The sequence below is a fragment of the Balaenoptera ricei genome, chromosome 16 (assembly GCF_028023285.1).
Source record: "Balaenoptera ricei isolate mBalRic1 chromosome 16, mBalRic1.hap2, whole genome shotgun sequence".
NCBI classification, from domain to species: Eukaryota; Metazoa; Chordata; class Mammalia; order Artiodactyla; family Balaenopteridae; genus Balaenoptera; species Balaenoptera ricei.
The window spans coordinates 62,385,174-62,408,049 of record NC_082654.1 but is presented as its reverse complement, the minus strand read 5'-3'; the positions used below and the strand labels follow the sequence as shown (position 1 = coordinate 62,408,049).

Below are 22,876 nucleotides of genomic sequence, written 5' to 3'. Positions count from 1 at the left end.
CATCAATACTCTTTTAACCACGTTTCCCGAACCCCCTCCTTGGAGGCAGCTGGAGGCTGGGAGCGGAGCTCCCCCCACCAATTAATCCATCCCCTGCGGCTGTAGAGTAACAAGCGGGCGGGCAGGTGGGGCCGCCGGGAAGAGGGAGCACGGTGCCCGGAGCTGCCCAGTCTTTGGACCCCACCCCCATAACCCGACCCTTCGTAAGGCAGGGTTAGCGTGGGGTACGTGCACGAGGGCCGGTGGATTAACGTCTGCTCCCCGCGCCGCAGTTCCACTGGCATCCACTTGTGCGCCCAGTTGTGCCCAGAGCTCACAGGCTCTCAGACGCTGGGGGCAACCGTTTTCCCTGCTTGTTGCCCCCCTCAAGTTCCCCTGCCTCTTCCCCCGCGCGGCCGCGGCCTACCCCCTCCCCCAGCAATACGACCCTATAATAAACAAGTCTTTCCTAGATCCTCCCCTGCCGCGAGCGCCCTCGGGGACCTTGGCAGCTGCAGCCGCCGCGGATCCCTTTCCAGAAAGGGGGCGTGGCCGCGGCTCGCGGGTTTGGCCGGGTGCTTTCTGGGGCCCAAGGGGGGCGGGGCCAGGCGCCTGTCACCGGGCAGGAGAGAACGTTGCGAACGTGCGCCCAGAGTCCATTGGTCGAGGTGGGCCACACTCCCGGGTCTGGATTGGGCCGCGGCGCGGAAGGGGTGTGGCCTCCCCGCGCTAGTCCTTATAGGTCTCTCTGCTCTGGTGCTAGGGACCGCGGCAGGCCGAGGGGGAGGTGCGGGTTGGGAGAAGGGACAGGTACGGGCAGAGCTCGGGGGTTGGCACCAGTTCGCGCACTCATTCAAGCGGCAGTACGCACTTGTCCCAGCAGTTCTAGCTGACCGCAGTAGCTGGTGAGTGTCCCTTCTGTGTGTGCTGATCGCTCCGCGGAGAAGCCTCACCCGTGGGGGTCCTAGCGCTCTCAGCCTGGAGCAGCCCCCAGACTGACGCCGGGCCCGCGCCGCTCTTGTCTTACAGCGTCTTCTGCGCTCCAGCACCCTGAGCTCATCTGCAAACGTCCTGGCGTCCGTCCTCACCATGCCTAGCCTTTGGGATCGCTTCTCGTCGTCCTCTTCGTCCTCGTCCTTGTCCCGAACTCCCAACCCAGATCAGCCGCCACGCTCAGCCTGGGGGTCGGCGGCCCGAGAAGAGACACTCGGCCGCTGCGCGAGCCTGGAGAGCTCGGACTGCGAGTCCCTGGACAGCAGCAACAGTGGCTTCGGGCCGGAGGAAGGTAAGCCGTGTGCGGGAGCCGGACGCGAATAGAGGGGCGGGGGAGGTGAGAAAGCACCGCGCTGGAAGGAGTCAAAAGCCACCTTGGCTTCCTATCCCATCAGAATCCGGATTGTGGAAGGAGGCGGGCAGAGGAGGGGGACTGAAGTATAGGGTACGAGAGTGGGGCGGAAACTGAGGCACAGAGTGGGAAGGAGTGCTGGTTTCTTAGCGAAACAGCACCTCCCCGTTCGGAGCTGCTCTAACTCCCTCCCCTACGTGCTTTCCCTTGCAGATTCTTCATACCTGGATGGGGTGTCCCTGCCCGACTTCGAGCTGCTCAGCGATCCCGAGGATGAGCACCTGTGTGCCAGCCTGATGCAGCTGCTGCAGGAGAGCCTGGCCCAGGCACGGCTGGGTTCGCGGCGCCCCGCGCGCCTGCTGATGCCCGGCCAGCTGGTGAGCCAGGTGGGCAAAGAACTACTGCGCCTGGCCTACAGCGAGCCGTGCGGCCTGCGGGGGGCGCTGCTAGACGTCTGCGTAGAGCAGGGCAAGAGCTGCCACAGCGTGGGTCAACTGGCTCTCGACCCTAGCCTTGTGCCCACCTTCCAGCTGACCCTCGTGCTGCGCCTGGACTCACGCCTCTGGCCCAAGATCCAGGGGTTGTTTAGCTCTGCCAACTCTCCCTTCGTCCCTGGCTTCAGCCAGTCCCTGACGCTGAGCACGGGCTTCCGAGTAATCAAGAAGAAGCTGTACAGCTCAGAGCAGCTGCTCATTGAGGAGTGTTGAACTTGGGCCTGGGGGGGCGATACTGACCCCATGACAGAGACAGTTGAACTTTTGGGGTGGACATTGGCAGTCAGAAGCTGAGGGACTGATGTCTGTCATTAGAAAACTGACAACAGCCACCTGCGGGGAGGAAGGTCAAGGTGAGGGGAACACGGTGTTTCCCTAGGAAGCTCACTGAGGTGTGGACAGGTGGCTCCCACTTGGGCTCACACGCCGCCCCTCAGTCCTGTAGCATGAAACAAAGGCTTAGGGGCCAACCAGGCTTCTGGCTGGATGTGTATGTAGCATGTACCTTATTATTTTTATTGTTACTGACAGTTAAGACAACAGTGGTGTGACAGAGCCATGAGAGCAGCTGGGCTGCACTGGCATCTGCAAGGGATGTGTGCTCACGGCAGCCGGCTCTGGTGGGAGGGGGGAGGTCATCGAGGTGGTTTGTGTATCTCATGGTCTGAAGGGACCAAATGTTTGTTCTTTGTTGTTTTTGTATCTTTTTTTTTTTTTTTTTGATTGGAGCTTCACTACTGACCTGTTCTAGGCAGCTATCTTACAGACGCATGAATGTAAGAGGAGGAGAAGGGGTGGGTGTTGGGATCACTTGGGGATCTTTGACACTTGAAGAAAAAATACACCTGGGAGCTGCGTGTGGCCCATCCCCGGATGTGTAGTGAAGGGTTGAACTGTGAGGGGGTGGGGCTGATTGGGGTGGGGGCTGGAACCCCTCCCCCAGAGGAGTACCATCTGGGTCTTCCATCTAGAACTGTTTACATGAAGATACTCGCTGTTCATGAATACACTTGATGTTCAAGTATTAAGACCTATGCAATATTTTTTACTTTTCTAATAAAAAAAAACATGTTTGTTAAAACGGTTGTCTCTCATCAGTGCCATGAAATAAAAGGGAGGGGGATGGGTGCTGGAAAAGGTGGGTTTCATCACACTCTGGTGCAGCTGTGTGTTTCTCTGTCCCTTTCTGGGGCTGCCTGCCAGCTTGGTAATGGAGGTATGTAGACTGAGTGCCATCTGTGTCAAGAACGCAGGCTCCCTTGGCTCTGCTGGCTGAGGCTACCAAGGGAAAGCACTCGAAAGCCTTGGAAGATAGGGAGTGAGTCAGACCTCTCAGAGCCACAGTCTCAGTAGAAAGAGCTCACCTGGCTGCCCTGGGTTAGAAGGGCCTGGTACAAAGGACTCCTGAGCCCAAGGTCCTTACAGGCACTTAAAGGACTGCAAGAGGCTTTTTTCCTTGTGAAAAAAGGCACAGTTCTATTTGTTCTGCAGTGAAAATTACACATTTTATCTCTGGATATGAAAAGGCTAGGGAGCAGGAGCACTAAGAAATGGAGTTTGAAAAAGACTTAACTGGGTTCAAGCCTCTGACTAGACAAGGAACCTAGGGCTCAGAGAGGGGCATGACCTGCCAGGCAGGAGCAAAATACACAACATATGTAGGAGGTGTGGTGAGGGCTTCAAGAGCCAGGGGACTACAGGCCTGTCTTCATGAATGTTCTCGGTGACCTGGACTCATTGCACTCTCTGGGCCCCAATTTCATTATCAGTGAAATTGGGATTGGGCCAGATGAAGGCCAAGGCCCTTCCCACTCCTCCCTCCCAGTGACTCTCGGCCAATCCTCCCACACCAGCCTCTGGAGAGTTGTTATCTCCCTTGTTTCTCTTCCTGGTCTCAGACAGGCCTTGTTTGCTCAACTGTAAAACAGTAGTTCTTCCACTTGATTGTATACTCAAATCTCTTGGGGCCTGAATTAAACACAGATCTCCCTGCCTTGGAGGAGATTCTGACCACATGTGTCTGGGGCAGGGCCCCAGGAATCTGCATTTTCATCCAGGATCCTGACACAGGGTCTTGAACTTTGGGATGGTTTAGAAGACTCGCATCTCTTTGATAGAATGGAATGACTTACTCCCCAAAATGAATGAACCGTTTAGAACTAGATTTGAAAATGGTAATAACAAGGAAGAGGGTGCCCAGAGTAGTTTTAAGAGTCCTTACTTCTTAGCACATCCTCCTAATAGCTACCCTGGGAGGGGTGGGTGGGGCAGGGGTTAGTGAAGTTTTACAGGTTAGTAAACAGAGGCCCAAGCCCTTGAATGACGGTCTTCTTCTGACCATGGCTGACCTTGCCTGCTCTCAGCCCCTCAGGGTGGAGCTGAGAGTGAAGCAGGCTCAGCACTTGGGTGGTATCTGGGGGCACTTTCCTGGGAATTGAGATCAGGGCCAATGCTCATGGCTATGCTTCCCTGACCCTCAAAGAGGAAAACAAAAAGCCGTGTCTGGCTCCAGAACAGAGAGTCTCATTGGTGTTTGGAGGCAAGAGCTAGATGCGGAGGTAAGCATTAACCCTCTCCTAGACCGGGAAGCATCAAGCACCCTCAGCTCATTCTCTTAATAATTTGTCTTTAATTTTTGTCAATTTGATTACTATGTGTCTTGGTGTGTTTCCCCTTGGGTTTATCCTGCCTGGGACTCTCTGTGCTTCCTGGACTTGGGTGGCTATTTCCTTTCCCATGTTAGGGAAGTTTTCGACTATAATCTCTTCAAATATTTTCTCAGGTCCTTTCTCTCTCTCTTCTCCTTCTGGGACCCCTATAATGCGAATGTTGGTGCATTTAATGTTGTCCCAGAGGTCTCTTAGGCTGTCTTCATTTCTTTTCATTCTTTTTTCTTTATTCTGTCCCATGGCAGTGATTTCCACCATTCTGTCTCCCAGGTCACTTATCTGTTCTTCTGCCTCAGTTATTCTGCTATTGATTCCTTCTAGTGTATTTTTCATTTCATTTATTGTACTGTTCATCTCTGTTTGTTCTTTAATTCTTCTAGGTCTTTGTTAAACATTTCTTGCATCTTCTCGATCCTCCATTCTTTTTCTGAGGTCCTGGATCATCTTCACTATCATTATTCTGAATTCTTTTTCTGGAAGGTTGCCTATCTCCACTTCATTTAGTTGTTTTTCTGGTGTTTTATCTTGTTCCTTCAACTGGGACATAGTCCTCTGCCTTTTCATTTTGTCTATCTTTCTGTGATTGTGGTTTTCGTTCCATGGGCTGCAGAACTGTAGTTCTTCTTGCTTCTGCTCCTAAGCTCCTTCTCTTAGATGGTCAGATTGAGGCTGGAGGAAAACTTGGGTTCCCAAGAAGTCTCAGCTAAGATGCCCTTTTCTGAGGGCAGACTGCCTTTCCTCATCCTCACAGGGCTTGAAAATCCCCCCAAATAGGACAGAAAGACCCCAGGTTAGGGCTCTTAGGTCTCCTAAGATGTGGCAGGGAGCTTTGTCCTACATATTGGGCTCTTGAAGAGAAGATGGAACAGGCTCCCTTGTTGCTAAGACTGAAAGCTAATAAAGCATATGAGACTTCCACATAAAATCCAATTTTGGAAAATGCTTTCAGAAATTGTTCTATTTAGCCTATAAAATTTGTATTGATTCCCTCACTTTGTATAGGATTCCCTCCCTTAGTTCTATTTCCCACCCCAGCAGAATACTACTGGAGAACCTACCATAGCTCCCTATTATCAGATTCCACTGTATGCCTTTGAAGACCTTTGGTATCAGGCCCTATTCACCCTACCCAGGCTGACAGCCTCTACCACTCTCTACCACTCCCCTGGCCTGTCCCCTCCTCTACCCCCAGACTCTGCTCATTCCAGTGCCCTCCACCAGGGATGTGATCCCTCTCTCTTGCCTGAAAACCCTGCCCTTCCTTTAAGGCCCAGAGCAAGTCCCAGCCCTTTTATGACTCCCCTCTGCCTCACCCAGCCTCATCCTTCACAATTGCAGTGTAGAAAATTCAGCAGTTGGGCTTCCCTGGTGGCGCAGTGGTTGAGAATCTGCCTGCCAATGCAGGGGACACAGGTTCGAGCCCTGGTCTGGGAAGATCCCACATGCCACGGAGCAACTAAGCCCGTGAGCCACAACTACTGAGCCTGCGCATCTGGAGCCTGTGCCCCGCAACAAGAGAGGCCGCGACAGTGAAAGGCCCGCGCACCGCGATGAAGAGTGGCCCCCGCTTGCCGCAACTAGAGAAAGCCCTCGCACAGAAACGAAGACCCAACACAGCCAAAAATAAATAAATAAATAAATAAATAAATTTATAAAAAAAAGAAAAGAAAATTCAGCAGTTCTCCAATCTCATTGTATGCACTTGTTTTGTATCCCACTCCTGGGTTCCCTTCAAGCCTGGTTGTCAGACTGCTTGATCATCTCCCTCTCCCTGGGCTCAGACAACACAAGATTCCCCCACCAGCCTCAGACTCTAGGCTAAGGAGAGAGGAGGGCAGAGTAGAAACACTTCATTGTTTTACTCTGCCTGACACCTAGTTTAGAGGAATACAGAGGTCCTAGAAGGGAAGTGGTGTCTTAATGCGTAAGACCACCAAGCAGTAGAGTTAGTGAAATCTGGATTCAAATCCTGGCTCAGACATTTCTTAGCCAATGACCTTGAGCACGTCACCTTCAGTTTCTCTTCTGTAAAATGGGGATAATAGTGAGGAAATGATGTATTCAATATATAAAGGTATAACTGGAGTGTCACCACTGGCAGAGGAAGCCAGTGGCTGTGCAAGAGATGGGGCGCCTGGGCTGCGGTGGAGCAGGCACCCTGTGATAGGGACCACCTTTGACTGCCTCACCTCTGGTCCGCCTTTCCTCTAACGTTCAAAAGTCATCATCTTAACAACAGTCACGTCAATATGTAACCTTAATAAATTCTGGTAAAAAAACATCACTGTGAGCTAATGTGCTCAGACTGCTTCACTTCTAAGCGGTATTTTCCTAAGCCCAGTGTATGTTAAGCACCCTAGATAAGGTTCCTTTAATTCTACCTCATGTTTCAGAAGGAAATTTGAAGGCTCAGAGTGGCTCAGTGAGCAGGGCTGCAGGGCTAAGATGGGAAGTGTGGTCTCCTACCTCCTGGGCCTTTCACTCAATCCACTGAGCTCTCCTGGTTCCTCAGTTAAGGTGTCCTGGTCAGCCTCATCCTGCTTTTACTGCTGGAGGTGGCCAGTATTGCGGGGGCAGCCCAGTGGAAGGCTGAGGAAACATGAGGAACAGAAACCAGTCCTAAGTAATAGATTATTACAGGACTCGGTAATTATCCTGAAAAGGGGGCTCTTTATGAAGGAATCACAAATTAGAAAACAGCCCATTAAACCCAGACACGTCCACGCAGGGGCCCAGCTGGGGAGTCTCCATCTCAGTCCCAACAATGGGCAGCTGCATGGAAACATCTGTGGCCATGTGGTACTGACGGCTCTGAGGGCAGACACTGATAGACCGTCACTTGATTACTGCATTCATTCATTCAACCTATATATAATTAAATGGGTCCATGGATCTGCTAGAGAAAGCCAAAGTAAGTGGGAACCCATAAGAAGCTGATGTCAAAATCAAAATTCTCTCTCTTTCTCTTTCACACACACTCCCACATAATCACACACATACATTTACAAGCAAAACTGTGGGGCATAAGAAAAAAGAGAAAATGGGCACACACTCAATTTTCCCTATCCCTAACTTCCCAGGGAAAAAAAATCTAAAAATATAGAAGGATTTTTAAATTTTTATTTTATTTATTTTTGGCTGCATCGGGTCTTAGTTGCAGCACGCAGGATATTCATTGAGGCATGTGGGATCTTTCGTTGTGGTGTGCGGGCTTCCCTCTAGCTGTGACGTGCAGGTTTTCTCTTCTCTAGTTGTGGCGCACAGGCTCCAGGGCGCCTGGGCTCTGTAGTTGTGGTGCGTGGGTTCCAGAGCGCGTGGGCTCTGTAGTTTGCGGCTGGCGGGCTCTAGTTGAGGTGCACAAGCTCAGTAGTTGTGGCACGTGGGCTTAGCTGCCTGGCGGCATGTGGGATCTTAGTTCCTCGAACCTATGTCCTCTGCATTGGAAGGCGGATTCTTTACCACAGGACCACCAGGGAAGTCCCAATACAGAAGGATTAAAAGTATATAAGATAAAACTAATTAAACTGTATACTTAAAATGGTGAATTTTATTGAATGTAAATTATACCTTAATACCAGAATTTTTTTAAAGTATATATACACAAAAATTAAAGTGGATCACAGTCCTAAATGGAAGAACTAAACTATAAAAACTCTTAGAAGAAAATATAGGAGTAAATATTCATGATCTTGGATTAGACAATGATTTCTTAGACATGACACCAAAAATACAAGTTTAAAAGAAGATCAACAAGTTGGACTTCATAAAATTTTAAAACATTTGTGCTCCAAAGGACATAATCAAGAAAGTAAGAAGACAGCCCACAGACAGGGAGAAAGTATTTTGCAAATCATATATAAGATAAGTGATTTTCACCTAGCATATATAAAGAACTCCTGCAACTTAATTAAAAAATGAGCAAAAGATTTGAATAGACATTTCTTCGAAGAAGATATACAGGGACTTCCCTGGTGGCACAGTGGTTAAGAATCTGCCTGCCAATGCAGGGGACAGGGGTTCAATCCCTGGTCTGGGAAGATCCCACATGCCTCTGAGCAACTAAGCCTGTGAGCCACAACTACTGAGCCCACACACCACAACTACTGAAGCCCACGCACCCTAGAGCCCATGCTCTGCAACAAGAGAAGCCACCGCAATGAGAAGCCCATGCACCGCAACGAAGAGTAGCCCCGGCTCACCACAACTAGAGAAAGCCCACTCGCAGTGACGAAGACCCAATGCAGCAAAAAAAAAAAAAAAACTTATGGAAAAAAAAATTTTAAAAGATATACAAATGCCCTATAAGCATTTATGAAAAGATGTTTAACATTACTGGTCCGTAGGGAAATGTAAATCAGCGCTACAGTGGGATACCATTTCATACTACCAGAGAGGCTATAATCAAAGAGGTGGATAAGAACAAGTATTGGCAAGGATGTGGAAAAACTGGCACCCTCATACATTGCTGGAGGGATTGTAAAATGGTAGAGCCATTTTGGAAAGTGGTTTGGTAGTTCCTCATAATGTTAAACATGCAGTTACCATATGACCCAGCAATTCCACTTCTCAGTATATACCCAAGAGAAATGAAAACATATGTCCACACAAAAACTTATATATGAATTTTCATAGCAGCATTATTCATAATATCGAAGGGGAAACAACCCAAATGTCCATCAACAGATGAATGGATAAACAAAACATGATATATCTATCTAACAGAATATTATTTGTCAATAAAAAGAAATGAATAATCCATGCTACCACATTTGATGGGCCTCAAAAACGTTATGCTAAGTGAAAGAAGCAGATCACAAAAGACCACATATTGTATGATTCCATGTATATGAAATGTCCAGAATAAGCAAATCATAGAAATAGAAAGATTAGTTGCTTAGGCCTGGGGGACTGGGGGGAGTTGGGGGTGAATGCTAATAGGTATAGAGTTTCTTTTTGGGGTGATGATAATATTCTAAATTAGTATATTCACAGAGTTGCAGAACTCTGTGAATATACTAAAAACTGTTAATATAATAACTGTTATATAATTAGAAATATAATAATTAATATAATTAAATTAATATAATTTAATAGGTGAAATTTATGGTATGTAAATTATATCAATAAAAATGTTTTTTAAGTACATGTTTTTCAAACCCATAGAATTGAACACCTAATAAAAGGGCACATTTTACTGTATGCAAATTATACCTCAATTAAAAAAACTTTAACACACATGAAAAAGTACAAAAAATGAGCTCTAGAAGTTTTAAAACATAAATTATAGCTCCATAATTAGGGTCCCATTTAGTGTAAATATGGTAAATTTTTCACTAAGTAAAGGAAAGCAAAGAGAAGCCATGAGCATTTTGGTTCAAATTTTATTTATTGTCTGTCTCTGCCAACAGAATGTCAGCCTACATTTTTTGTGTGCCTAGAACAGTGCCTGGCTCATAGAGAATTCTCAATGCACATGTATGGAAGAAAAGAAGGATGGAAAGGACCATGACATCTCAAATCCACCATCTCCTGGAGAGGCCCATTGGAGCCACTTCCAAACACTTTTTTTTTTTTTTTTATAATTTTTTTTTAATTTATTATTTATGGCTGTGTTGGGTCTTCGTTTCTGTGCGAGGGCCCTCTCCAGTTGCGGCAAGTGGGGGCCACTCTTCATCGCGGTGCGCGGGCCTCTCACTATCGCGGCCTCTCTTGTTGTGGAGCACAGGCTCCAGATGCGCAGGCTCAGTAATTGTGGCTCACGGGCCCAGTTGCTCCGCGGCATGTGGGATCCTCCCAGACCAGGGCTCGAACCCCTGTCCCCCACATTGGCAGGCAGACTCTCAACCACTGCGCCACCAGGGAAGCCCCAAACACTTTTTTTTTTAATTGTGGTAAAATACACATAACATAAAATTTACCATCTTAACCATTTTTAAGTGTACAGTTCAGTAGTGTTAAATATATTCACATTGCTGTGCAACCAAGCTCCAGAACTTTTTCATCTTGCAAAATGGAAATTTTATATCCATTAAATAACAATACCCCATCCCCCACCCCACCCCCGCCATCCAGCCCCTGGCAATCACCATTCTACTTTGTGTCTCTATGAATTTGATGTCTCTAGATACAACACATAAGTGGAATCATACAGTATTTGTTTTACTGTGCCTGGCTTACTTCACTCAACACAAGGTCTTCAAGGTTCAATTATATTGTAGCAAATGTCAGAATTTCCTTCCCTTTTAAAGCTGAATAACATTCCACTGTATGGATATACCACATTTTGCTTATCCTTTCATCCATCAATGGACATTTGGGTTGCTTCCATCTTTTGGCTATTGTGAATGATGCTGCTATGAACACGGGTGTACAAATCTCTTTCAGACCCTGCTTTCACTTCTTTGGGGTATATACTCAGAAGTGGAATTGCTGGATCATATGATAATTCTAGTTCTAACTTTTTGAGGAACCACTATACTGTTTTCTATACCATCTGCACCATTTTAAATTCCCACCAACAGTGCACAACACTTCTAAGCACTTTTATGCCTCTCCACATCTCAGCCCAGGTCCAAATTACCCCAACAGTCAAGTCCACCACACCCACGCCTACAGGTAGTAAACTGTAAAGAGCCGAATGAGGGTGATGAATCTGCAGTATCCTATACGTTCTAGGAATTCGGAGACAGAGTGAGGACAGGTTCCCAGAGGAGGAAGGATGAGAGTTCAGCCCTGAGCATGTGAAGGCAGCTTTTCTCATTCTCTCACCTAGGCCTCCCCCCAACCCACATTCCCATTCCCTCGGAGGGGAGGGGAGGGGGTAATCTGAGGGCTGGCGACAGAATAGTAGAGCTGATTTGGGCTGGCACATCTCAGAGGACAGGAGAGCGGCTTGGGTTCCCAGGAGAGAAGGGCTGAGGACTGGAGAACCTGCCCCAGTGGCCCCTAACCAATTCTCAGCCTCCAAAAATTTTGACTTTTGCTATCACTGATTGAGCAAATATATTACAAACCTGTGACTTCAGTAACAATGTTAAGTGAATACATATTTTACTCACCAAAATTGCATCTACGGACATTTAAAAAGCAGCAGGACAAATATGAGCCAGATGTGCTGTGGACACAGTGTACAGACAACACCGGGCAATCCTCCTTGGAACCTGCCGGCCCCTGGTGATAACTTCAAACCCTCTTTTAAGTCCCCCCAGAAGTTGGCAGCTGGAAGAATGGGAACTGCACACTCCACCAAGGGGCTAGAGGAAGGGCAGACCTAGGGCTTATATTTATCTTTACATCTTTAACTCACTTCACATATCACCAGTCCTATGAAGGAGGTACTGTTATTATTATTCCCATTTTACAGATGAGGAAACCGAGGAACATGGGGCAATGGAATGAGCTTGAACTGGAAAGGAGAGACCCGCAGTCTAGGGTGATTTTGCCATTGACCTTGTTCCTTTATCTTTGAACTGAGGGGGTGGGACTGGATGACATCAAGAGCGATTCTTTACAGCAGAGCTCAGCTGCCAGCTGCTGCCTCTCCCCAGCCCCACCCTGTCACTGCTCCCTGGGTTCAAGCCTGGGGTGGGTTGGGGGTGGGGGCAGGAGGAAGAACAGAGGCCACCCTGCAGGGCACTGGGCAAATGCTTGACTGCTTTCTGGGGCAAGTCCAAGTCTGGAAGGAGAACGTTAAGAAGAAATTTCCACGGCCCTTTCCCCAGCCAGGGATTTTCCACTCTGCCCAGGCAGACATGCCTCTCCCAGGATCTGGCAATCCATAGGTGTTAATGAACGGCTCGGCTGAGTGCTAGGAAGAGTGTAAGACCTGATTCTGGTTCCAGCCCTGGGAAAAGGGGCAAGTTTGTGGGGAAGGCATGACTGCCCCAGAAAGATGAAGAGGCAGGGTGGGAACTGGGATGGTGTAAAACATAGTGTTCAGTCTTAGAAGAATCCCAGAGAGAGACGAGTGGGGACAGGAACCACCAGGGGAAACTTCCTAGAAGAGGGGACCTGAGCTGGAGGGCCAGAGGAGGGAGGAGGTTTTCCGGGGGCAGACAAGAGAGAGCAGAGCAGATGAGATGGGGAATAACGTGGACCAGCTTTACAAAGGTTGCCATGAACACAGGGACAGTGCAGTGGCCAGGAGAGAGTTGGATGAGAGAAGCGGAAAGTTTGGTGAAGCAGATGGTGCAATACAGGAGACAGATTGCAGTCACAGGGGCTTCGCTGTGGCCTTTGCACTAGCTGTTCCCTCTGCCGGAAACACCCTTCCCTCACAGCGTCACGTGGTTGGCTCCATGTCGGTCACGCTCCACAGGGAAACCTTCCCTCGCCACTCCCGCTACAGCAGCCTCTAGCAACATCTCCGTGCTTCATTTTCTCCCCGGCACTCACTACCTGCACTTTCCCTGTTTCCTTCAGTGGCCACCTCCCTCCTGGAGGATGGGAGTTCCATGAGAGCAGAGGCTGCGATCTGGCTTGTTCTTCATCGACTCCTCAGAGCCAGGCACATAGCAGGCCCTCCATAAATACTGTTGAGTTTAATTGAACTGCAACTGGGTGCTATGATAAAAGGAAGCCTATAATAATATTGTCGTTTTCTTCCTGAGCACTACTATATGCCAGGCACTGTGCTAAGCGCTTTACAAACATTATCTCATTTATTCCTCTGAACAGTTCTATGAGGGAGGTACTACTATTAGCTCTGTCTTAAAGGTGAGGAAATTGAGGTTCAGAGAGACTGCTTACGTTGCTCAAGGACACGCAGAGCCAAAATTTGAACCCACACGTTTATCCTCTCGACTAGCACTATCTGATAGAAATATGAGCCACATTTAAGTAACTGAAAGTTTTTCTAATAGCTACATTACAAAAATAATTAGGCAAAAGTAATTTTAATAATAGTTTAAATATTTAATAATATTTAAAATTTTAATCTGATATATTAAAATACTATCATTTCAACACATAATCAATATAAAAATATTAATGAGGGCTTCCCTGGTGGCGCAGTGGTTGAGAATCCGCCTGCCAATGCAGGGGACACGGGTTCGAGCCCTGGTCTGGGAGGATCCCACATGCCGCGGAGCAACTGGGCCCGTGAGCCACAATTACTGAGCCTGCGCATCTGGAGCCTGTGCTCCACAACAAGAGAGGCCACGATAGTGAGAGGCCGGCGCACTGCGATGAGGAGTGGCCCCCGCTCGCCACAACTAGAGAAAGCCCTCGCACAGAAACGGAGACCCTACACAGCCATAAATAAATAAATAAATAAATAAATAAATAAATAAATAAAATTTAAAAAGAAAACAATCTGTACTTAGAGTTCATAAAATTTGCAGTTCACCACAACTACTGAGCCCGTGAGTCACAACTACTGAAACCCGTGCGCCTGGGGCCCGTGCTCTGCAATGAGAGTCCACCGCAATGAGAAGCTCGCGCACCGCAACGGAGAGTAGCCCCCCCTCACCGCAACTAGAGAAAGCCCGCGCACAACAACGAAGACCCAACACAGCCAAAAATAAATAAATAAATAAAAATTTTTTTAAAAAAAATTTGCAGCTGAAAAAGTAGATCCTCATGTTCAAGTTGTTCCAAACATACTAAAATGTTTTCTAAGCACTGCATGGAGTATCACTTTTTTTTTTTTTTTTTTTTAATTTATTTATTTTTGGCTGCGTTGGGTCCTCGTTTCTGTGCAAGGGCTTTCTCTAGTTGCGGCAAGCGGGGGCCACTCTTCGTCGCGGTGCGCGGGCCTCTCACTATCGCGGCCTGTCTTGTTGCGGAGCACAGGCTCCAGACGCGCAGGCTCAGTAGTTGTGGCTCACGGGCCCAGTTGCTCCACGGCATGTGGGATCTTCCCAGACCAGGGCTCGAACCCGTGTCCCCTGCATTGGCAGGCAAATTCTCAACCACTGCACCACCAGGGAAGCCCGGAGTATCACTTTTTAAGCTTAAATGTAAACTGATTAAAATTAAATAACATGATAACTCAGTTCCTTGGCTGCACTAGTCACATTTCAAGCGCTCAACAGCCACCTGTGACTAGTGGCCACTGTGGGCTGTGCAGCCTCACCTGGTGTGAAGGCAGGTTGGGTGCGAGAGGCCCGGGGGGAGGGATTTGGAGCAGCCTGGGGAGCAGCTGTGGAAGAGAACGTGTGGGGAGCTGAGGTGGCAGACCTGGGCCCACCTAAAAATGAGGCGGGATGACCAGTCACGAATCCCACCAAGTAGCACAGGTCTGGCCCACTCACAAGGGGATCCCCTCCTATGGGCGCTACGTAGGTCTGGGCTTCTGCCCACCAAGAAAGTGATGGCCCTAAGACCCCTGGGTGGAGCAAATGGTGGCTCCTCTCAGAGCTTCTATCCCTTCCAGCACCACTACGAAGGGGTCCTGGGGGGGTGTGAGCCTGGATCTGGGCAGGCTCAGGCTGGGGATGGAATGATCTCCCTCTGCCCTCCCAGACCTCCCAGCTGGAGGGCGTGGTCAGGGGTGGGGTCCTGGCTAAACAACTCTGGAGTCAAATACACCTGAGTTCCAATCCCAGCTCAGCCAATTCTTTGCAGTGTGACCTCAGACAAGTCAAGTCCCCTCTCTGAGCTCTGGCTTCCACATCTAGAAAATGAAGACCAATAATGAAATGCTTGAGACTCTGATGATACCTACAGAGTGCCCAGCTCATAGTAAGTGGTCAATTAACAACAGCTAGTCTTCCTAGATAATGTCCTTTTCCTGATAAAAGCAGGAAAGTAGACTGGAGAATGTTCGCGATCACTGGAAAGGAGACCTCCAAAGTGAGCTGTAGACAGAGTGAGTTAATCTGGGTGTATGAGGGTTCCCTCCTCAGGGCTCCCGCACTTCCCCTCTGTGACACAGACCCGGTTAACCGTTGGGAGTGGGGAGGGGGATATGCCACTCCCACAGGCCCTGGGTGCTGAAGCATGACGTAAGAATGGCCAAGAGCCACCTTCCAGAAATGGGGCGGGTGAGTCAAACTGAATCAGGGTGAGGTCACCCTGGGTCCCTGGAGTTACTCAGAGTGACCCTGGTACATGCCTGGCAGGAGTGATGGGTGAACTGGCCTCCAGGAAAGCAGGTGGGGCTGGAAACCACCCAAGACAAGGAAACTGATGGATGGAAACTCCTGGCAGGCAGAGCATGGCCTGAGAGGCAGCAGGCAGAGGCCGAAAGTGGCCTTGCTCTGGGTATTTTTGAGGGTGAGGCAGCTCCAACTCCCTCTCCCAGTCAGCACCCCACTTGAGCCAGGAATACTGGTCCCGGACCCCAGCCTTCCCCAGTTCAACTCCCCAGCCCCCAAACCTTTGCTCTGCTGGGTCCTCCCAAGTGCGGGGGCTGAGACAGCCCTGAGCCGACCTCTGTCCTCTGCCCACCAAAGGTCTCTCTTGGCTCTTGTCACTTTGTCCTGCCAACATTTTCAACATTTCCTCCCTTGTCTGTCACCCCCTACTGGGACTGGTGCCCCTGGAGGTAGGACAAGTGTGTCTTGCTCACTGCTATATGTCCTGGGCACAGCTCAGACTCTGATACCCCACTGAGTGCTTAGGAGATACTTGCTGGGGCAATAGACTCAAGACCTTGGTGGGTTCTCATCACATTTCTAACGCTCGTTATGTGGCTGTGGGTCAGTCTTTCCGAGCCTTGTCTCCACATCTGTAAAGTAGGAAACATAATCCCCACGAAGAGCCTGGGAGAACCAGGTCAGAAAGCGGGGAGGATGAAGCGTCCAGCCAGCTCTAGGGAGTTTCTGATGGGTCACACTTCAGACACAGCTGTGAGCAAGTCACCCTACAGAAGAGGAAACTGAGGCACAAGGAAGCCATGCTAAAAGCCTGCCCAGGGAGGACTGGTGAGCCCTTCCTGCCCCACCCATACCCCCACCCCTGGCCCCATCCTGTCCCTGCTTTGGGAGATGGCCTTTCCCCATCACCTTCCTGTATGGGATGGGGCCTGGCTCCTGGCGGTAGGGAGGGTGCTGGAGACAGCACACAGGGCTGCCTCTGGTGCTGGGTGCTGGGGTCACAAAGCCCGGGCTGTGTGTGTGTGTGTTCATCACTCCAAAAATATTCACTGGATCCTCACTACACCCCAAGATGGAGGCAATGCAGCCTAATGGTGAGATGCTGGGACCCTTCCTAAGTTTCAGTCTCCTACCTGAAAAAGAGGGCTCTGAGCGTGACGCACGTCCAGTACTCAGCACAGGGCCCAGCTCATCATTAACACTTAAGATATAGCAAGGGTTTTTGTTTGTTTGTTTTTTAGACTGTCAGCCCTGTGACAGCACGAGGGACACTTGTTTTGGCCATCCTTAGCCACAGCCTTTACCTTTAGTAGGTGCCCAGGTAGATGAATGAATGAGTAGAAGGAAAGAGAGAACGAAGAGATGGAGGGAGGAGGAGGTGGAGAAGAGAGGAAGGAGCAGCTCTGTTCTGGGCTCTGCCAGTTTCCGTGCCCACTGCATCCTCCCTCGCCCACCCAGGAGCTGCCTCGAGGCTCCTATCACTGTGTGCTGCTGCGTGTGGTCCAGGGAGGAGAGCTGAGCTGAGATGGGAGTGCTGGGTCTAAATCCTGTTGCCAGTTGACTGAACTTAGCCTCCTCAGTGTTCTCTGTAAAATGAGGATGATCGTACCAACTACCTCACTGAATTGTAGGAAGGTCCAAAAGATGTCTATGAATACACTGAATACATTTGTAAACTGAAGAGTGTTAGGGATTATTAACTTGGTGGAGTGATAGGCAGTGTGGGCTCTGGAACCAGACTTCCTACATTCAAATTCCTGCTCCACTGATTGCAAACCTTGGGCAAGATGCTTAACCTCTCTGGGCCTCAGTTTCCTTATCTGTAAAACAAGGAAAATTACAGTACTCACTTCAGAGTTGTGAGATTTAAATGGGATAATGTATGAGAAGCTCTTAGATCAGTGGAGAGCGCGTGGCAGGCGCTCAATAAATGGTGGCCATGATAACAAAGCCTGCTCTCAGGAAGGATTCTGTGAATTATTTCTCATTAAAGTATGAATGAGTAACAAGACTATGCCCCCTCTCGCAGAGGAATTTGAATCTTAACAGGAATTAAAGGAGTGAAATCCCATCTAATGATAGAATTTTTAAAAGTAAAGGAGGGGGCTTCCCTGGTGGCGCAGTGGTTAAGAATCCGCATGCCAATGCAGGGGACATGGGTTCGAGCCCTGGTCCAGGAAGATCCCACATGCTGCGGAGCAGCTAAGCCTGTGCGCCACAACTACTGAGCCTGGGCTCCAGAGCCCGTGAGCCACAACTCCTGAAGCTCGGGTGCCTAGAGCCTGTGCTCTGCAACAAGAGAAGCCACTGCAGTGAGAAGCCCACACACCGCAACGAAGAGTAACCCCCGCTCACCGCAACTAGAGAAAGCCCGCGTGCAGCAACAAAGTCCCAACGCAGCCAAAAATAAATAAATACATTAAAAAAAAAAAAAAAGTAAAGGAGGAATATAGGGGGTAGACAAGGGCCTTCCTAGGGTCCCTCACAATCACAGTTGCTGCCTGCTGCACAAATCCTGCCAGGTCCCAGAGGAGGACCACACACAGGGGAAGGGAGAACACAGCCTCAGTCCCCAAGGAACCTCCCCTCTGCTTGGAGAAACAGGAAGCAACTAGACCCCAGGACAGTGCATAACTCCAGCTAAATATGGAGTGGCTTTGGCAGCACGGTGGGCAACAGCCCAGGCCCAGCTATCAGAAAGGCTCCAGGAACCCTCTAGGGAACAACAGGAGCCAGGGCCAGAGGTGGGGATGGGCACCAGATGTGATGAGGACTGACCTGGGACCAGTGAGGAAGGGGTGGGGCGCCTCATCTTCCACATCTATGTTTTCTCTACTAGGACCTCAGTACCAGGCTGGCACCTGTAGTAGAAGGGCCATGCGTTCTGGAGTCAGACTGCCAGGGCTCAATCCAGGCTCTACCTCTTTTCAACTGTGTGACATTTTGACGTCAGCGTGGAGGACACAGGTAGAGCTGGAAGCTGGCATCCATCTCCCATCTCTTCCGGTCCTTCTTTGGAGAAACATTCCTCCCGCCTTCTTTTCAGCTCATTGGAACAGGTGAGGCTGCAGCCATGGGGCCTGTGACCAGACCCACCAATCAGCACTGAATCTTCCTGGGCAGGGCCTTTTATCTGTGTGGTCATTCTACTGACCTGGAATTTGGGATGTTATGAACCTGGAGCTGCAGAAGACCACTCACGGCAGAGTGCAAGGATTCAGTCTTTATGATGTTTTAGAGCCTCCTTCAGTTTCCCAGAGCCAGTAAATTCTCTTCTTTGGCATAAACCAGTTTGAGTCAGGCTTTCTGTCATTTGCATCAGAAAGAGTCTGAAATTTCCATGGTGAACTTTCTTAACCTCTTTATAAATTTCAGTTTCCTCATCTACAAAAAGGGGATGATGATAATAGCATTCTTCAGGAGAAAGGAAGGGTTGTTCTAGGATGATTAAAAGGATTGGTCAGGGTCCAACACTTCACATAGAGCCTGACATATGTTAGACATTCAAAAAACGTCAACTTTTAGGTGCTCTGTGTTTGTTAATGAATCTGGCCCCAGGAGGTGAACTGCAAGGGCGTCTGGGAAAAAGCCTCTTCCTGTAACTCTGAGGGGTCCCAGGAAACTCTGGGGGTGGTGGTGGTGTGGGGGGCACTCTGCAGGGAGTGATCTGCCTTGTCCATGCAGATCACAGGTGCCACCAAGAAAGACTCTAGTGGGTGTGATGATTAATTTTCCTAGTCCTCACGATCTAATCAAGCCCATTTCACAGGTGAAGGATGTGAGGCTCAGAGATTACGTCCAATCCAATGCTAAATCCAGCGCCCACTCTACTGGCTCAGTCCCTCCCTTGGAACACATCAGTGTGGTCCCATGGTGGGGCGAGGTCTCAATCCCAACTAGGCTAAATTAAGTGGGTCCGCTGTTGTTAAATGAGGGCTTCCATTAGCAATTCTAGGTGGTTTTGAAAGGGCAAAAAGGAGTTATAAACACTCTCTCCCTTCCTCCCTGAGGGCGGCTCTATCTTTAACCCGCCGGCTCCTGCACAGGGAACTTTCTGGAGAAGGCTCGGTTTCCCCTTTCTGATCTCAAGCAGTGAAGGCACTGTCACCAGTTACAGGCGGTTTACCCCCCAGAGAGAGCCTGACGCAGTTTTGCTAGAGGAAACCACGCAAGCCTCAAGGCTTGGCACTACCCTTCCTTCCGGACAGACCAGGATGCCTGGGGGTGGGGGAGGGAACGGCACCTCCTACTTCCCTCCAGATAACCGCCAACCGGGCCAGATCATTCTCACGTCTGGGAATTGAGCTCACCTTGGGCTTTTCTCACGTAGCCTCCTTGAGCCTCAGTTTCCTCACCTGTAAAATGGCACCCACCTATTTCAGGGTTGTTTTGAGGGCATAACGGAGGGAAAAGTCCTAGGGTGTTCAGCACAAGGATCGGCACAAAGTCATGAGTGTTCGAACCCTCCCCCCAAACAGAGAGAGGGAGGCACCTGTGTGCTGGCGAGGACAGAGAGGATTCGAACCCGGGTCTTTTGTGACTCCAAGCCCACACCTTTACCTCTAGTAACTTCTGCCTCTTTTACTAGTGAGATCCTCCCCACCCCCTTCCCTAATATTTTTTCTCCTCAGCCTCCCCGCCACTCCCCGCCTCCTCCTGGCAGCCCTTGGGGACCTCCCAGCCGCAGCCCCAAGGAGCCAGACCTCCCAGGCCTGAACTGCTGCTAAGAAAAACTGTTTCCTCCCCGGTCCATTTACCCAGCTCCACGTCTAGCCAGCCCCGCCAGAGGAAAAGGCCAGCGAGATGCTCCCCACCCCGAGCCCTGACCGACTCCTGGACACAGCTCCACTGTAGCCACGATGTCCATGAGAAGTGGGATCATGTGCCCCTGGGTCTTCCTGCCGGATGGGAAGCGAAACCTGTCACCCCCTCTAATGCCCCAGTGGGGTCTCACCCAGTCTGCCCCGGGTTGGTGCCTTCTGATGGCGGAGGAGGGATCTCAACCTCAGTGGCCAATGAAAAGGCTCATGGGGGTGCTTTTAGTTGTCACGGCAACAGGGAACTGTATCTTTCTACCCCCATCCTGCGGAGCCCACTCTTCCAGGGACCAGCCAGGTCACAGTCTGCGGCCTCAGTTCTACCTTAGGATGGGGGGATGTCAAAGTAGAGGGACAGTTAGGGCCCAAACCCTTCACAAATGCTAACAGTGTAGATGAGCCCCACGTGAACAACACTGATAAGAGGAGGCTGCCTGGAGAAGGGGCACTATGCGTAGGCTTCTGTTAGAAGGGACAAGGAAACCCAACGTACTGTACTGGAGTGGCCACAGCACTGCAGGGGCAGGGCACAGGGCTGGGCAAATTTAGGTAGAAATGAGTGGAGTAGGTGCTTAGCATGCAGTTTAAGGCTTCCAAGCCGAGACTCACCCAGGACAGGGTGGGGGACCAAGGTGAGCAGCCACAGCCGAACTGTGGGTCTCACAGACCTTCAGGCAGGAAGAGAGAACCAAGGGTCACCGAGGCCATTACCTTGCCTCCGGGCAGCTTGCACTCCGTCTTCAGTACAGTCACGTCCAGCCTTGGGCATTCATTAACCTCATACTCTACCCAGGAAAGAGGAAGGTGACCAGGTTCATTGTCCCCATTTTACGGATGAGAAAACTGATGCCTGCCTGGTAAAGTATCTCACCCTTGGGCCCTAGGGCCTGGCGTTGGGTCCAAGCAGGGCTCTCCAGACCTTTAATTTCCTGGCGTGGTAGCTTGTCCAAGGAAGCCCCATGCCACAGTTCTGATGCTGTCCACCCTTGCTCATGATACAGGGATGCTGGGGCCACCTGAACCGCATATTTAACAAGGCAGGTGAAACAGCACAGAGAACCCCGCCCCTGCCTCTGATAGCTCTGGGGGTGGGGGGTGCAGTAAGTGCCTCCTTGGTCACTCTGAGAGTGAATCCAGCATCACTCCACACTCCCTTTCTCAAGAAGCCCACAGTCTAGGATGTAAATTAGTGAAGCCACCATGGAAAATAGTATGGAGGTTCCTTAAAAAACTAAAAATAGGGGTTCCATGGTGGTGCAGTGGTTAAGAATCCTCCTGCCAATTCAGGGGACTGGGGTTCGAGCCCTGGTCTGGGAGGATCCCACATGCCGCAGAGCAGCACCTAAGCCCGTGCACCACAACTACTGAGCCTGCGCTCTAGAGCCCGTGAACCACAACTACTGAAGCCCACGAGCCACAACTACTGAAGCCCACGCGGCTAGAGTCCGTGCTCCACAACGAGAAGCCACCACAATGAGAAGACCGCACACCGCAACGAAGAGTAGCCCCACTAGTCACAACTAGAGAAAGCCCGCACGCAGCAACGAACCCAACGCAGCCAAAAATAAATAAATAAAATAAATAAAATTTTTAAAAACCCTAAAAATAGAGTTACCATATGATCTAGCAGTCCCACTCCTGGACATATATCTGGAGAAAACTCTAATTTGAAAAGACATGCACCCTAATGTTCACTGCAGCACTATTTACAATAGCCAAGACAAGGAAGCAACCTAAACGTCCATTGACAGATGAATGGTTAAAGATGTGGTATACAGACACAATGGAATACTGCTCAGCCATTAAAAAGAATGAAATAATGCCATTTGCAGCAACATGGATGGACCTAGAGATTATCATACTAAGTGAAGTAAATCAGAAAGAGAAAGACAAATATCATACGATATCACTTATATGTGGAATCTAAAAAAATGATACAAGTGAACTTATTTACAAAACAAAAACAGACTCACAGACGTAGAACTAACAAACTTACAGTTACCAAAGGGGAAAGGGTGGGGAGGGATAAATTAGGAGTTTGGGATTAGCAGATACAAACTACTATATATAAAATAGATAAACAACAAGATCCTACTGTATAGCACAGGGAACTGTATTTAATATCCTATAATAAACCATAGTGGAAAAGAATATGTGTATGTATGAATAACTGAATCACTTTGTTGTATACCAGAAACTAACGCAACATTGTAAATCAACTATACTTCAATTAAAAAGAAAAAGAAGAAGAAGAAGCCCACAGTCTAACAGGGAGACAGATCTGCAAGGACCGCACAGTGTGAATAAATGCTGCAGGGACAACCTGGACAGAACACAGAGGCTCACAAGAGAAGGGGTGCCCGAGCCTGCTCAGCAAAGCCAGGGGTGACCTCACAGAGGAGGCAGCCTTTCAGAGGCCACAAGACATGTGGGCCTTTGCCAGGTAGATGAGCAAGGGAAGGGAGTCCCAGGAAGAAGGAACAATATCTTCAAAGACCTAGAGGCCTGGGCGAGCCTGATGCATGGGGAAACC

At 49.4% G+C, this 22,876-nt stretch overlaps 1 protein-coding gene across 1 annotated transcript; it reads left to right on the top strand.

Annotated features, from left to right (window-relative positions):
* Positions 1-748: 748 nt before the first annotated feature.
* Positions 749-2,899, top strand: DDIT4 (DNA damage inducible transcript 4). Its single transcript, XM_059899347.1, has 3 exons — positions 749-884; positions 1,009-1,264; positions 1,538-2,899. Exons 2-3 carry the CDS (start codon positions 1,069-1,071, stop codon positions 2,029-2,031), a joined length of 690 nt encoding a protein of 229 aa, XP_059755330.1. The 5' UTR covers positions 749-884; positions 1,009-1,068; the 3' UTR covers positions 2,032-2,899.
* The last annotated feature ends 19,977 nt before the right edge of the window (positions 2,900-22,876 follow it).

What these genes read in the sequence shown, in the direction of transcription:
- DDIT4 (XM_059899347.1), top strand. Translation starts at nt 1,069, where the DNA reads ATGCCTAGCCTTTGGGATCGCTTCTCGTCGTCCTCTTCGTCCTCGTCC. An exon ending in TGGCTTCGGGCCGGAGGAAG is followed by an intron (nt 1,265 to 1,537) that starts GTAAGCCGTGTG and finishes TTTCCCTTGCAG; the next exon opens with ATTCTTCATACCTGGATGGG.